This window comes from Ranitomeya imitator, chromosome 5, assembly GCF_032444005.1.
Source record: "Ranitomeya imitator isolate aRanImi1 chromosome 5, aRanImi1.pri, whole genome shotgun sequence".
NCBI classification, from domain to species: Eukaryota; Metazoa; Chordata; class Amphibia; order Anura; family Dendrobatidae; genus Ranitomeya; species Ranitomeya imitator.
The window spans coordinates 252,758,477-252,775,217 of NC_091286.1; the positions used below are offsets into that span (position 1 = coordinate 252,758,477).

At 42.2% G+C, this 16,741-nt stretch overlaps 1 protein-coding gene across 1 annotated transcript in view; it reads left to right on the forward strand.

The window, feature by feature from the left end:
* The window catches only part of THEMIS (thymocyte selection associated), a 107,571-nt gene extending 91,302 nt beyond the window's left edge, over window positions 1–16,269 (forward strand). Inside the window, exon 6 of the mRNA XM_069726066.1 lies at window positions 14,129–16,269. Within this exon, the coding sequence (XP_069582167.1) occupies window positions 14,129–14,151 (23 nt within the window). The 3' untranslated portion in view covers window positions 14,152–16,269. The remainder of the gene's footprint in view (window positions 1–14,128) is intronic.
* Window positions 16,270–16,741: the final 472 nt, after the last annotated feature.

Here is a 16,741-nt window from a genome sequence, read left to right on the forward strand (position 1 = left end):
GAATTTAACTTATCTCGAGTCTACCAAACGGTTGAATCCTAGACAGGCTCGATGGTCGCTCTTTTTCTCCCGTTTTGATTTTGTGGTTTAATACCTTCCGGGATCTAAGAATGTGAAGGCTGACGCCCTGTCAAGGAGTTTTGTGCCTGACTCTCCGGGTGTTCCAGAGTCGGCGGGTATTCTTAAAGAAGGGGTAATTTTGTCTGCCATTTCCCCTGATTTGCGGCGTGTGCTGCAAAAGTTTCAGGCTGATAGACCTGACCGTTGTCCTACGGAGAAACTGTTTGTCCCTGATAAATGGACTAGTAGAGTTATCTCGGAGATTCATTGTTCAGTATTGGCTGGTCATCCTGGAATCTTTGGTACCAGAGATTTAGTGGCTAGATCCTTTTGGTGGCCTTCTTTGTCACGGGATGTGCGTTCTTTTGTGCAGTCCTGTGGGATTTGTGCTCGGGCTAAGCCCTGCTGTTCTCGTGCCAGTGGGTTGCTTTTGCCCTTGCCGATCCCGAAGAGGCCCTGGACGCATATTTCCATGGATTTTATTTCTGATCTCCCTGTTTCTCAAAAGATGTCGGTCATCTGGGTGGTTTGTGATCGCTTCTCTAAGATGGTCCATTTGGTACCCTTATCTAAACTGCCTTCCTCCTCTGATTTGGTGCCATTGTTTTTCCAGCATGTGGTTCGTTTGCATGGCATTCCAGAGAACATCGTCTCGGACAGAGGTTCCCAGTTTGTTTCGAGGTTTTGGCGGTCCTTTTGCGCTAAGATGGGCATTGATTTGTCTTTTCTTCGGCTTTCCATCCTCAGACTAATGGCCAAACTGAACGAACTAATCAGACTTTGGAGACATATCTGAGATGCTTTGTTTCTGCTGATCAGGATGATTGGGTGTCTTTCTTGCCTTTGGCTGAGTTCACCCTTAATAATTGGGCCAGCTCGGCTACTTTAGTTTCTCCTTTTTTCTGTAATTCTGGTTTCCATCCTCGCTTCTCTTCAGGGCAGGTTGAGCCTTCGGACTCTCCTGGTGTGGATGCGGTGGTGGACAGGTTGCAGCAGATTTGGACTCATGTGGTGGACAATTTGACATTGTCCCAGGAGAAGGCTCAACGTTTCGCTAACCGCCGGCGTTGTGTTGGTCCCCGACTTCGTGTTGGGGATTTGGTTTGGTTGTCATCTCGTCACATTCCTATGAAGGTTTCCTCTCCTAAGTTTAAGCCTCGTTTCATTGGACCATATAAGATTTCTGAAGTTCTTAATCCTGTGTCATTTCGTTTGGATCTTCCAGCTTCTTTTGCTATCCATAATGTGTTCCATAGGTCGTTGTTGCGGAGATACGTGGCGCCTATGGTTCCCTCCGTTTATCCTCCTGCCCCGGTGTTGGTCGAGAGGGAGTTGGAGTATGTGGTGGAGAAGATTTTGGATTCTCGTGTTTCGAGACGGAAACTCCAGTACCTGGTCAAGTGGAAGGGTTATGGTCAGGAAGATAATTCCTGGGTTTTTGCCTCTGATGTTCATGCTGCCGATCTTGTTCGTACCTTTCATTTGGCTCATCCTGATCGGCCTGGGGGCTCTGGTGAGGGTTCGGTGACCCCTCCTCAAGGGGGGGTACTGTTGTGAATTCTGTTGTCGAACTCTCTCCTTTGGTCGTGAATGTTACTTCGGCGAGTTCTGTCTATGGGCTCCCTCTGGTGGCTGTGAGTGAAGCTGCTGCTTTTGAGGTTCCTTACACAGGTGACGTGGTTTATCCTTTGGTTGACTGCTCTGTTTAACTCCTCTCAGATCGTTACTCCATGCCAGCTGTCAATGTTTTTGCATTGGTTCAGTTCGCTCCTGGATCTCTCTGGTGACCTGCCTTCTCCTGCAGAAGCTAAGTTCCTGATAGTCATTATTTGTTCATTGTTTTCTTGTCCAGCTGGTTTTCATGATTTTGTCTTGCTAGCTGGAAGCTCTGGGATGCAGAGTGACCCCTCTGCACCATGAGTCGGTGCGGAGGTCTTTTTTGCACATTCTGCGTGGTCTTTTGTAGGTTTTTTGTGCTGATCGCAAAGTTACCTTTCCTATCCTCTGTCTATTTAGTAAGTCTGGCCTCCCTTTGCTGAAACCTGTTTCATTTCTGCGTTTGTGACTTTCATCTTTACTCACAGTCAATATATGTGGGGGGCTTCCTACACCTTTGGGGAATTTCTCTGAGGCAAGGTAGGCTTTATTTTCTATCTCTAGGGCTAGATAGTTCTTAGGCTGTGACGAGGCGCCTAGGTCTGGTCAGGAGCGCTCCACGGCTATTTCTAGTGTGTGTGATAGGATTAGGGCTTGCGGTCAGCAGAGCTCCCACATCCCAGAGGTCGTCCTGTATGAGGTTTAACTATCAGGTCATTCCGGGTGCTCCTAACCACCAGGTCATAACACTATACATACACACATGCGTATACCGTACATAAACACACATACCGTACACACACATACCGTACATACATATACTGTACATACACACAGATACACATACCGTCATACATACACGCATATACCGTACATACACATAGATACACATACATATACCATACATGCATACAGGTACACATACTCGTACCGTACATACATATACAGTTATATACACAAAGTATACACATACCGTACACACAGACATACACATATACTGTACATACATGCACATAAACATACATACCATATATACATACAACTATATCGCACATACAGATACACACATATTATACACACAGACATACACATATACTGTACATACATACACAGATACACACAGGAGCATACACATAGATACACACATACTGTACATACACAGATGCACATACTGTACATACACAGATGCATATACAAGCATATACATACACACATTCTAATCTTGTATAGGTGATCAGAGGAGCCTTGGAGGAGGGCAGTTCAGCTGGAGAGGGCTGCAGAACTCACTGTGGGGGATGTGGCACAGAGCAGACTGATATCAGCCCCCTGGTGCTGCTGTGCTGTCCCGTGCAGTGAGCTCCTCCCCCATCTCTTCACAGTGAGGATGGAGATGCTGCAGCCTGCTGGGAACAGAGCAGTGGAGGAAGAAGACACACTGTAAGTCCTGCTCTTCCTCCACTGCTGTCCCTCTGTGCTGTGTTGCGGGGCCCCTGACTGTACTGTAAGTGAGTACTCACCAGTCACCAGGGACGGCCATGCAGGAGGACAGAGACAGCAGCCAGTGAGCGCTCTCCTCAGTCTGGTGAGAAAAGCGTTCATTGGCCTGTGTCTCTCCCTCCCTTCTGTCGCCTGAGCCAAAGAGCTCAAATCGCCTAATGGTAGCAGCGTCACTGCATATACGGCTTAGAATTATCACCAAGAAGGTCTATCTTCATCTAAAAAAAAACACCATAAGAGGAAAGACCTCCACTATTCTAAACAAAAAAACACCAGTATACAGGCAAAGATGCTTACCTGTTCAAGGCCTCCAACAATTGCACTAACCAGGGTGCAGCGGACCCAAGTTAAGATGGCAAATACACAGGTGCAATAATACCGATAATGCAGCCACCCTACAATGAGGAATTGGCCACTTGGTGCACCTGTGCAAACAAATAGTCTGTATGTGGCGTGTTCACACAGGAATGCAAAGTGTATGGCTCAAAGCCTATTAATGACCAATACCTTGCATACATTGTTATGTTTTTGGTGCACTGTATATTTTTTCCAGGGTGCGGCTGGGCCCTAGATGGCTCTGTACACTGTGGCCTCTGTTCGCACAGGATGCATTATGGTTAGCCCGCTATATGGCATCATTAATAGGCTTCCCAGAGTGGTTCAATGATACTGAAATCAGGAGACTGAGATGGCCACTTCAGAACCTTCACTTTGTTCTGCTGTAGTCAATGACAGGTCGACTTGGTCTTGTGTTTTGGATCGTTATCATGTTGGAACATCCAAGTACATCCCATGCGCAGCTTTGGGGTTGATGAGTGTAAATTTGCCTCCAGTATTTCTGATAATGTGCTGCATTCATCCTTCCTTTAACTTTCATCAAGTTTCCTGTGCCTTTGTAGCTCACACATCCCCAAAACATCAGCGATCCACCTCCGTGCTTTATAGTAGGAATGGTGTTCCTTTCATCATAGACCTTGTTGACCTCTCTCCAAATATAACATTTGTGTTTGTGGCCAAAAAGTTAAATTTTGGTCTCATCACTCCAAATTACCTTGTTCCAGATGTTTTGAGTCTCGTCTCTGTGCTGTTGGATATTGTAAGTGAGATACTTTGTGGCATTTGCGCAGTAATGGCTTTCTTCTGGCAACTCAACCATGCAGTCCATTTTTTTCAAGTGCCTCCTTATTGTGCGTCTTGAAACAGCCACACCGCTAGTTTTCGGAGAGTCCTGTATTTCAGCTGATGTTATTTTGGGGTTTTTCTTTGCATCCCAAACAATTTTCCTGGCAGTTGTGGATGACATTCTTGTTGGTTTACCTGACCATGGTTTTGTTTTTACAGAGCCCATGATTTTCCATTTGTTAATCACAGTTTGAACGCTGCTGTCTGGCATTATCAATTCCTTGGATATCTTTTTGTATCCCTTTCCTGTTTTATACAGTTCAACTACCTTTTCCCGTAGATCCATTGACAATTCTTTTGCTTTCCCCATGACTCACAATCCAGAAATGTTAGTGGCTGGATGAAAGATGCAAGAGTCTGTCTGGATACTTACTCAGCTTTTATGCAGACACCCTGATTGCAAGCAAACCGGTCACAGGTGAGGATGTTATAGCTATCATTATGACATCCGGCATCTTGAATATCCATGCTACCTCCTGATGAACCGTGACAACGGGAAAACGTGTCGGGGTATTTTCAACTCATGCTAAGTCATACTCTCTATGATGTTTACAGAAAAGTTTGGCCGTGTTGATATCTGACAGGCAAACTATGTTGTGTAATTTGGAAGATTTTGGACATGTTGTTGGATAAGATTTGATATTATCTATGTTGGCTCTACAAGATTCCTGCAGAGAATTTGTATAATATAACATATCTTTTTTCATCTCTGCACTCTTTATTATATTGTTTTCCCATCTATATTGGTAGGGTCATTATAGAGGAGTGAGGGACAGTCCACGATGAGTGGGGGCACCAAAAAATCATTTCTTAGGGTGCCAACCTCCACAGCCAGGCAGGGGTGATAATATGCCTTTTGTAGGGTCTTGGTAGGAAACTATAAGGTCATTTATATTTCTGGTATTTTACCAATGATTTCACTGGACTGGTATTTTTTAGAATTTGAATATTAAAGGCTGTTTTTAAAGGGAATTTATGTTCAAAGAGTAGTGTGAAGGGGCAGCTCTGCTACCTGGCACAAGAAAAAAACTGAAGAGGAGGTTGGTTACTTACATCATGATCACACACAGCATCCTTCTCTTCAATGTGTGCAGATCTGCTTCTGCTTTCCAATCAGCCAGGAGGGGGATGGGCATCAGCCTGCAATGCAGTAGCACAGGACAGCAGGACAAAATGAAAGCTAACTGCCCTGTGTGTTCCCACTGCACATCCTACTCCAGGTAACCTCTCCAGCTGGTTATCAGCTGCACTGCTCATCTCAGCTTTTGCTGTGCAGATTTAAGCAGCAGAGGGAGGGGGCATTTAACAAATGATAAATAAAATGTGGCAGGTTAGAGTATGTGTTTCCCTATGGGTGTGTTTTCCTATGTGTGAGCATGCATGTGTGTTTTCCAATGTGTGTGAGCATGCATGTGTGTGTTGTGCAATGTAAGTGAATGTGCATGTGTGTGTCTTATGCAATGCCTGTCATCATGCATGTTTGTGTCTTTTGTAATGTCTGTGAGCATGCATGTGTGTCTTTAGAAATGTGTTTCTTTCTGTATATCTTCCTATGTGTGTATTGTGGATACACGGGAGTAGGCAGGTGCCCAGGTTCACTAGCCAAAACCGCATGGACAAGGGATCGTCCCAACGAAAGGCCGATCTCCTTTTAACGTGGGCATAACGCTACTCAGACAACACAGGGTGAGGGTAAAACAGTGTGGCAATGCTTTATTGAACCACAAAACAGTCAGATAACACGTAGAACAGTCCCAGCAAAATACCCCAGATGGTGAACATTACAGAGCCTCACCCTTAAGCTTACTCGCCGGTGTTTTGTAACAGATTCAAGGATTGTGATGAATAAGAAAATGTTAACACAAGAATTGAGTAAACTAAAATGAATTTACTTAATAAATGATAAGATTAAACAATAAAGTAAAACAAACACAAGTGCATCATATTATTCATACATTAAATTATTATGGTAGAAGTCATCAGGCTGTCTGTGTCTCTGTATCTCCCATCTCTGTGCATGTGTGTCTCCCGCCTCTAAAAGTTCAGTCTTCTTTTATATGTTAAGCTCTCTAATGTATGTCAGTTAATCTACCATGGTATGTGTTCCTGGGGACTTAACAACCTCCAATTGATATATATAGGATGAACATCTCCTGGGAAAGGTCTAATCAGGTAACTCTGATCATAGAAGATAAGTGTCAATATTGTAACAGAAACCGGTTGTTTGCTCTCCCTGGACAATTGACCATCTGGTTTAAAGCATTTCAGTTTCAATTACTTTTTGCTAATTTTACATTATCAAGTATATATATAAACTATATCAATTTATCAATTATTAGTATTAATTAATTGGAGTGTTGAAACCATTAAAAAATAACTTACTATACAACCGGGATAATGGCAGCTGTTACTTCAGAGCTCCCAGGTTCAACTACCCAACTTATGGCACGGACAGTGAGGAGGGAACGACAAGCGTAGTGAGATGACTGTCAATTCAGGTACAAGGCCAGCTGACCGGAGGGGCACAACCTGGCTTCATCTTCTAGGGTCAACTATACCACCTGTGGCACACACACAGAGAGAAGGTAATGACATGCTTAGGAAGATGACAGTCCGTTGAGGTACAAGGCCAGTTGACCTGAGGGTCACAACATGGCTTCTTCAAACATCTCCATGGAGCCAGGTGGGTCTCAATCCTGGCTTAATTCAAATGTATCCATGGTTCAGCGATACTCAATGGAGCAGATCTGTATTCTTCTAACCAGGGCCGAGGTCCCCTAGGTTGTTTTCTGCAGAATGATACATCCATGTCCCTTGTGATGGAGCCATGATGTATTGGCTGCTGTCCGGTCTCTGGTCCTTTGGATGTTTTGATGTCTTGGCTGAATCTCTGCCTGTCTCTCAGTCTCTCTCTATAGAGGCATGTAACCTCTTTTTATGCTTAACAAGTGTCTTTCATTCAGTATTGACATAAAGGGTAAGAATGGAGATTAGATCAAGTAGCTTTTCTTGATTATGCAATCTATTTGCATAGTTTTTCAACCTCTGTTTTTAAAGTCACCAAACTATTTCACTTACACAATGCATAATTAGCATATCAGTAAACATCACTAGTCATCAAGGATAAGATGACTAGTGATTTGCTGTTGTGCAAATGTTATAGACAACAGATGGAAATTAATGGCAACTATCAAGACACACTCAATAAAGGAGTAGTTCTGTAGGTGGGGAACACAGACCACATCTCAATTCCAATGCTTTTGGCTGATATTTTGGTCACTTTTGAATCTTGGTTTTGCTTTTACACTCGTGTTAGCATGAGACGGACTCTGGACTCTACAACCCACACAAGTGGCTCAGGTAGTGCAGCCCATCCAGGATGTCACATTAATGCGAGCTGTGCAAAGAAAGTTTGCTGTGTCTGTCAGCGTAGTGTCCAGAGGCTGGAGGCACTACCAGGAGACAGGCCAGTACACCAGGAGATGTGGAGGAGGCCGTAGGAGTGGAACAACCCAGCAGCAGGACTGCTACCTCAGCCTTTGTGTAAGGAGGAACAGGAGGAGCACTGCCAGAGCCCTGCAAAATGACCTCCAGCAGGCCACAAATGTGCATGTGTCTGCACAAATGGTTAGAAACCGACTCCATGAGGAGTTGTGCTCAACACCGTGCAGGACGCTTGGCATTTGCCACAGAACACCAGGATTGGCAAATTTGCCACTGGCGCCCTGTGCTCTTAACAGATGAAAGCAGGTTCACACTGAGCACATGTGACAGAAGTGACAGGGTCTGGAGATGCCGTGGAGAGTGACCTGTTGCCTGCAACATCCTTCAGCATGACCGATTTGGCAGTGGGTCAGTAATGGTGTGGGGTGGCATTTCTTTGGAGGACCGCACATCCCTCCATGTGCTCATCAGAGGTAGCCTGACTGCTATTAGGTACTGAGTTGAGATCCTCAGACCCCTTGTGATATCATATGCTAGTGTGGTTGGTGCTGGGTTCCTCCTAATGCAGTACAACGCCAGACCTCATGTGGCTGGAGTGTGTCAGCAGTTCCTGCAAGATAAAGGCATTGAAGCTATGGACTGGCCCGCCCATTCCCCAGATTACTTCTCCATTATCCTTTCATGTTTGTGCATCCCCATTGCTGCCCATAGCGCCATTTTGATTGTCTATACAGTGGGTGCAGAAAGTATTGATTCCCCTTTAATTTTTTCACTCTTTGTTTCATTGCAGCCATTTGGTAAATTCAAAATTGTTCATTTTTTTTCTTATTAATGTACACTCCACCCCATCTTGACTGAAAAAAACAGAAATAGAAATTTTTTTGCAAATTTATTAAAAAAGAAAAACTGAAATATCATATGTTGTAAATATTCAGACCCTTTGCTCAGGATTGAGTAGAATCACCCTTTTGAGCTAGTACAGCCATGAGTCTTCTTGGGAATGATGCAACAACTATTTCACACCTGGATTTGGGGATCCACTGCCATTATTCCTTGCAGATCCTCTCCAGTTCCATCAGATTGGATGGTGAACATTGGTGGACAGCCATTTTCAGGTCTCTCCAGAGATACTCAATGGGGTTTAGGTCAGGGCCCTGGCTGGGCCAGTCAAGAATGGTCACAGAGTTGTTCTGAAGCCACTCCTTTGTTATTTTAGCTATGTGCTTAGGGTCATTGTCTTGTTGGAAGGTGAACCTTCGGCCAAGTCTGAGGTTCAAAGCACTCTGGACGAGATTTTCATCCAGGATACCTCTGTACTTGGCCGCAATTATGTTTCCTTTAATAGCAACCAGTCATCCTGTCACTGCAACTGCAAAACACCCCATACCATGGTGCTGCCACCACCATGTTTCACTGTTGGGAATGTATTGGGCAGGTGATGAGCAGTGCCTGGTTTTCTCCACACATACCGCTTAAAATTATCACCAAAATGGTCTATCTTAGTCTCATCAGAGCAGAGAATCTTATTTTTCATAGTCTGTGAGTCCTTCATGTGTTTTTAGCAAACTCTATGCAGGCTTTCATATGTCTTGCACTTAGGAGAGGCTTCCATCAGGCCTCTCTGCCATAAAAGCCCAACTGGTGGAGGTCTGCAGTGATAGATGACTTTGTGGAACTTTCTCCCCTCTCCCTACTTCATCTCTGGAGCTCAGCCACAGTGACTTTGGAGCTCTTCTTTACCTCTCTCACCAAGGCTCTTCTCCCACGATTGCTGAGTTTGGCTGGATGATAAGGTCTAGGGAGACTTCTGTTGGTCCCAAACTTCTTCCATTTAAGGATTTTGGAGGCCACTGTGCTCTTAGGAACCTTGAGTACTGCAGAAATTCTTTTGCAGATCTGTGCCTTGCCACAATTCTGTCTCTGAGTTCCTTGGCCAGTTCCTTTGTCTTCATGATTTTTATTTGGTCTGACATGCACTGTGAGCTGTGAGGTCTTAAATAGACAGGTGTGTGCCTTTCCAAATCAATTCCTGTCAGTTTAATTAAACACAGCTGGACTCCAATGAAGGAGTATAACCATCTCAAGGAGGATCACACGGAAATGTACAGCATGTGACTTAAATCTAAGTGTCTGAGCAAAGGGTCTGAATACTTATGACTATGTGATATTTCAGTTTTTCTTTTTTAATAATTATGCAAAATGTGGGCTTCCTTATTCTGTATGGAGGACTGTGAGGGCCCATTATACTGTATACTGTCCCTGACTTTGTCCAAGTTTTTCATTTTGGCCCTCTGTGTGTTTGAGTTTGACATCTTTGCCCTAAGGCATCAGTTTTAGCACAACTGACAGACCCCATGCATCATTATGTAAAATGATATCTATTAGAGCACAAGTTATGCAGCTTTTAGACATACTTATCGTCTTTTTGAAACCAAATGAGACAAATCGGTCTTCATTCAAGTTTTGCTGCATGTAATACAGGACCACCGCAGTGGAAGCAAACTTTACTATAACAGTGAACACGTGGAACAAATTTGTAAGAAAATGTTGCTCATAGAAACCAATTAGGTTCCAGATATTTTTCTAAAAAAGGTTAGATTAGGGTTAACAATTAGTGCTGATTGAATAGCTTCAGATAAGTGCTTATCCGAATAGCTATAGCTGCCTCAGTAAGGCCGGTTTCACACGTCAGTGGCTCCGATACGTGAGGTGACAGTTTCCTCACGTAACGGAGACACTGACTCACGTAGACACATTAAAATCAATGTGTCTCTGCACATGTCAGCGTGTTTTCACGGACCGTGTGTCTGTTTGAAAAACACGGAGACATGTCAGTGTTTGTGGGAGCGCACGTATCACACGGACCCATTAAAGTCAATGTGTCCGTGTAAAACACGTACCGCACACAGATGCTGTCCGTGTGCAGTCCGTGTGCCGTGCAGGAGACAGCGCTACAGTAAGCGCTGTCCCCCCAGCTTGTGGTGCTGAAGCCCCATTCATTTCTTCTCTCCAGCAGCGTTCGCTGGAGCGAAGGAATGAAAAGTTTTTTGTTTTTTTTGCAGTGTAAATAAAGTTCCCTGTAACCAACCCCCTCCCACCCCCTGTGCACCCGCCCGCTGGAAAGAAAATACTCTCCCGGCTCCCTCGAAGCTTCCTCTCAGCGTCGCAGCTCTTCCTGTATGAGCGGTCACGTGGTGCCGCTTATTACAGTGATGAATATGCGGCTCCACCTCCCATAGGGGTGGAGCCGCATATTCATCACTGTAATGTACTGCACCACGTGACCGCTCATACAGGACAAGCAGCGGCGCTGAGAGGAAGCGCCGAGGGAGCTGGGTAAGTATTTTAATGCCAGCGAGAGGGCGGGCGCACAGGGGGTGGGAGGGGGGAGATTACCGGGAACTTTATTTTAAACACAAAAAATAAAAAAACAATGATTTTTCATTCCTTCTCTCCAGCGAACGCTGCTGGGAAGAAGGAATTAATTCTAGATTCAGCACCCAAAGCAGGGGACAGCACTTAACTCTAGCACTGTCTCCTGCACGGTGTGTGTGGTACCCAGTCGGCACACGGACGGCACACGGCTGCCCCACGTGTGCTACACTGATGTGCCACGTGAGCACACGGACACGGAAAACTCCAGTACCGATTTTTCCGGTACCAGAATTATCTGGACGTGTGGGACAGGCCTAACCCGGATACCTGGAGTGCTCCCGATAATCAGCTGCTCGCCACCGCAGCTGCATGTGTCACCACTGTGACATGAATGGACAGTCCAACAAACATGAATGGACAGCCCAACAAACAGGCTCTCCATGCATGTGATGTGACTGTCACACAGCCCGACACATGCAGCTGCAGTGGCAAACAGCTGATTATTGAGAGCGCTCCAGGTATCGAGGTTAGTGAGGCAGCTATTCAGTAAGTGCTATACCTATTTGGATAAGTTCTTATCTGAAGCTATTCAATCAACACTATTAACAATATCTCTAAGCCAAGTAAACATTACTGATTTTCAGTTGTGTTCTTTCATACCTTTTTGATTGTCTAACCATACCCCAAGATGTGTGGTGCACAGTTACCAGCTAAAGATAAAACCCTTGATCTTGTGAAATTCTGTCACAAGACGTCGACACTATATGTGTATGTGGAGCCATCAGTGTTAGTGATTTGAATTGCAGATTGTTTTGTGAATATGTTGTCATATTGTATTGTTTTTTGAGAAATTGGAGTTTTTAATCCATTTTATAGGAAGATAAGGGCAGACACATCTGTATTCCTCTGGCTATGATCATAAACAGTGCTGCACCTGTTAATATCAAGAGGAAAGTTCAATTACCATGTCGAGATATGGGATACCCACTGGGTTACATGCCCATGGTGAAATGTTCTGACGTAAAAACAAATTAAGGCAATCATCTTCCGTTCTGGTGCTTTAATATTTGTTTCCACTTTCATAAATGTAATCCACTAGTGAAATCCTACATTTATTGATGTCTTCCTTCATGTTTTCTTCTTTGGAACTTTTGAATTGTTTTGTTTAATGGATTATAATATTTTCTATAATCCCATAATTAATTAAATGGTTTTATTTTCATTAGAAATGAACTTTTCATTCTAAAACGATCCTTTTTCCATGATTGATGAGAAGTAGGGTCTGAAAAGTGCAGACCTTGGACTTCACTGTTAAGGATAATTTGTGATTGCGCAAATAAAAACACATCAAATTAATTAATGTGAATCTGATTAAATTCCTGTCTGCACAAGATAATTCGGTGCTACCTAAGAATAGATGGAATTTGTTAATTAGTACTAAAACTTTGTACAGAGCTGAGATGCTCGTCACATTTACGATGCAACTCATAACATCCTAAGTCACAAGATGCATGCACTTAATAAGTAAATCGGATTATCACAGTAACAGCAATTACCACATAGGTTTAAGCATGGGAAATAAATATCCCTGGGGAAATTACAGGTGACGTGATTGATTTGTGTATTGTAGCATAATATAACATGTTTGTACAGAGGCAGATTTTTATCTGGGGAATGAAGTACAACTTACCATCTCAGATCTTCTGTAAAGTAAAATCACTTTATATACATCAGTTAAACATAGAAATCAGGAGGCCACATAGCATAAGTCTTAATTAGGCTCCCCCCAAAAAAAAGTAATTTTGCTCCTATTGAAGCCCCTTCGTGTTCCTACTCAAGATACCCTTTTCATGGCTCCCAAAAAGTATGATGCCAAGAAGTGTCATCCAACATACAGTTTGATACCCCCACAGTGAATTCATCTACAGTGCACTCCACACACACAGTGTGGTGACCTTATAGTACACCTCTCCTCCAAAGTATGATATCACTGCATTAACACCAACACCATATAATGGCCTCCATAATTCCCTACACATGGTATGTTGTCCCCCATAATCCGCATGCAGTATGATGGCCCAGACACAGCCTTCCTCACAATATGATGCCCCCACACAGCCCTCCAGACAGGATAATAGCCTTCCATACAGTATAATGGCCTTCCATACAATATAATGCCCCCCACCCATCCACAAAGTATCGTGGCCCCACTCAACTCTCCCCACAGTAGAATGGCTCTCACAAAGTATAATGGGTCCCACTAGTCCTCCAAACAGTATAAGGCCACCGTCACATGCCCACCAAATGTAGAATGCCCCCCGTATAACCCTCCAAATAGTTTACTGGCCTCTACATAGCCCTCCACACAATATAATTGACTCCCACATAGCCCTCCAAACAATATAATGGCCCCCACGTAGTCCTCTAAAATTTGGAGGCATCAAATATCAAAAAACTATAAATGTGCAGCATATTTGTAAATCTGCATCATAAAAGCCAATTTCCAATCATTATAATGGCCTATTAAAAAAATGAGCAGCACAAAATGTCCTACCTATTTTGATTAAACAGAAAACAGACTATTGTTTAATGGTGAATTTGCATATTTTATATTTAGGTTGAAATGCTGATTGAAAAACAAACCATTCATGACAAAAAAGATCACTCGCACCAAGCATCACTATATTAAATCATTGTTGTGAGTGCTTTACTTCCGCAGTATAATCTTGTAATTACACACAGACTTCAATCGTTTAGATCTAATGGTGTATAGGCTTTATATGCCGCTATGTACAGCTATTACTTTAGAATCCTCCATGGCAAGTCAATACACAGATTAAAAAAGGGCTTTTCTGAATAGATGTCTTAGTAAATTGAAAGTGATTAGTCCACAATTTCCATGTACCAGGCTTGTCATCACCAATAATTGCACAAGGAAACTTTAACCATTTTTCAATTATCATTTCTCTTTCAGATAAAGTTTCAGAGCAACATTGAGACAACTTTCTGACGTGAAAGCAGACATTGCAACTGGATCTTTGCCAGCGGAGGGGCATTGAAAATATATCGTCATCTTGATAGAGCTATAGGTTGTGCCATCTGTACATATATATAATGTATGTCTCTTCTCATCTGCTATTAATAAATTACTTATAGTATTAAATATTGATACGTAATGATGTACCCATTGTCAGCAACGGTGGTTTTGTAAGCATGAATTTTGTAGTAATGCTATTAATTGAACTGTTAGAGCTATTAATATTTCAATCCGACACTTAAAAATGAACTTTTGATACTAAATGGGAAGTTAGAGAAAACGTCAAAGTTCCTATTATTTGTCACTCCTGCACTAGTTTCCGCATAAATGTCAAACTCTCAATAAAGTTGCTAGAAAAAAATATATATAACCACAGATATTTTTACAATATGGTAAACCTCTTTAAGGGCATATCCACAGAAGGTCTATTTCAGGCAGGTTTCAACTGCAGAAATCGTCTGAAAAAAACATTTTGAAAACTCTCGAAAGAATGAACATATGCATTTCTACGTAAGGCTCAGTTCACCCCAGTGTATTTTCTCTCATCCAAGAGAATTGGGCAAATTATGCTAATCACACTCTGATCAGAGTATGATCACACTGTGATCCCATTTCTCATATGAGAAGATGGAAAAAAAACAATGACTCCGTCTTCTTCATTCCATTAGTCATCTGAGAGCAGTCCAATGTTCTCCATTGACTCATTGGCTTGCATGGTTGAGTGCGATCTGAAAATATGGTTGTCTGCACAAGCCCTGACTAGGACTTTCTGTGCAAATGTTTACGCTTTTGGATGTCTTTTAACTGCTTCAGGTTTCTAAAAAACACAAAGCAGTTAAAAAATGTGACCTTACCATTTCTGGCGTTTTCTGCTTGAAAGATGCTCTGTGCTTTACAATACAAATCAATGGGAAAGCTCAAACGACGCCCGGATGTCTTATAGAGCGTTCTGCCATGGATGACCCTAGTGAATTGTTAGAAAAGATTTATTATGTAAAGGGTATAGGAATGTCAGTTGCCTGACAGCGTGGGGGCTTTGATCATCACTGTATGGAAAGTTTGTGAAGGTGCTGTATTTTTGGGACTGCCATTGATTATTAAGTGATGGTATAGCCTTGGAGGGAACCTGTCAGCAGGATTGTTCACAGTAACCTACAGACAGTGTCAGGTTGATACCGTTATACTGATTCAAATACTATATTATATAACTATACCATATTATATAATGATTCTATAATATACATTAAATTATTTTATTTGCTGATGTAAATTTATTCAGAAAAAAAGAAATCTCTCTCAAAATGGCACCGGTGGCACCTGTGCAGTAGCATCTATCGGTGATCCGGAGCATGAGAATCTCATTAACTGAAAACTACAAATACAGATTAAACAACAACCACAAGACGGATTTCATCGACCAAGGTATCATTTTAATCAGTATAATGGCGCCTACCTGACAGTGTCTATATTTTACTGAGCACAATACTGCTGACAGGTTCCCTTTAAGTTATTTTATATACAACACCTACTTTTTCAGTGTTTTTCTCTAATCCTGTTTTTTCAGGAGCACACCATTCTGCTGCTTATTGCTTGCTGGGTGGTAGGGCGCTCCTAGAGTTTGAAAATTCAGAGTAGCAGCATGGTTGCACCACTGGTCCCAACTGAGCACTCTCCCATTCTGCTAGCAGTGGCACCCTTACCTCTGTAGCATCAAAGGAGGGCAGGAGCACTGAATCTGGCCAGATCCAGCGTTAAAGCTTACTCTAAATCGTGCACTGTCCTTGCCAAGGCAACCGGACAAACTGGCATTGTAAAGTGGCCAGTATCCTAGGCAACTAGCTATACACAATAGAATAAAAAATTCCAGCATTCCTGAGAATAAAGAGGATTTTTAATAACAAATTATCAAGTTGCTTGTTTTTACAAGCATTTTGAAATTTCACCCATTAAAGAACATGAGACAATGCCTTTAACTCTTTACTTCTTTTTACATTTTTTTTATATGTGTATGCACTTAGACATGACTGAGACATAATATTGTATTGTTCTATTTGCTGTACCTGTATTTATAATTAAAAATATCCCAAATAAAAAAATATGTACTTTTCTAACTTTTTTCTACTGCATGGGTAAGATCTATAGTGCTTATTCAATGTGTATTGTTTTAATTTATAACACATCATGTTATACTTAGTTTTAAAAGCCACTTGCATTTTATATTATAGTTACAGCAAAGTTTATGTACAACAAAACATGAAAGAAGGAGTGAACTGCAGAATACTTTAACACACAGTTTGCAATATGAAAATCAATATAAATAAAAGAATATTAAGATTAAATAATTACTATTATAATGGATCTGCCACCAGTTTTTAAGATACAAACTGTATATATTCAAGTGGCATTTAAAAGTTTGGGTACCCCTGGTCGAAATTACTTTTACTGTGAATAGTTAATCAAGTTGAAGATTAAACGATTTCTAAAAGGCCAAAGTTAAAGATGACACATTTCCTTTGTACTTTAGGCACAAAAAATAATATTGTCATTTTA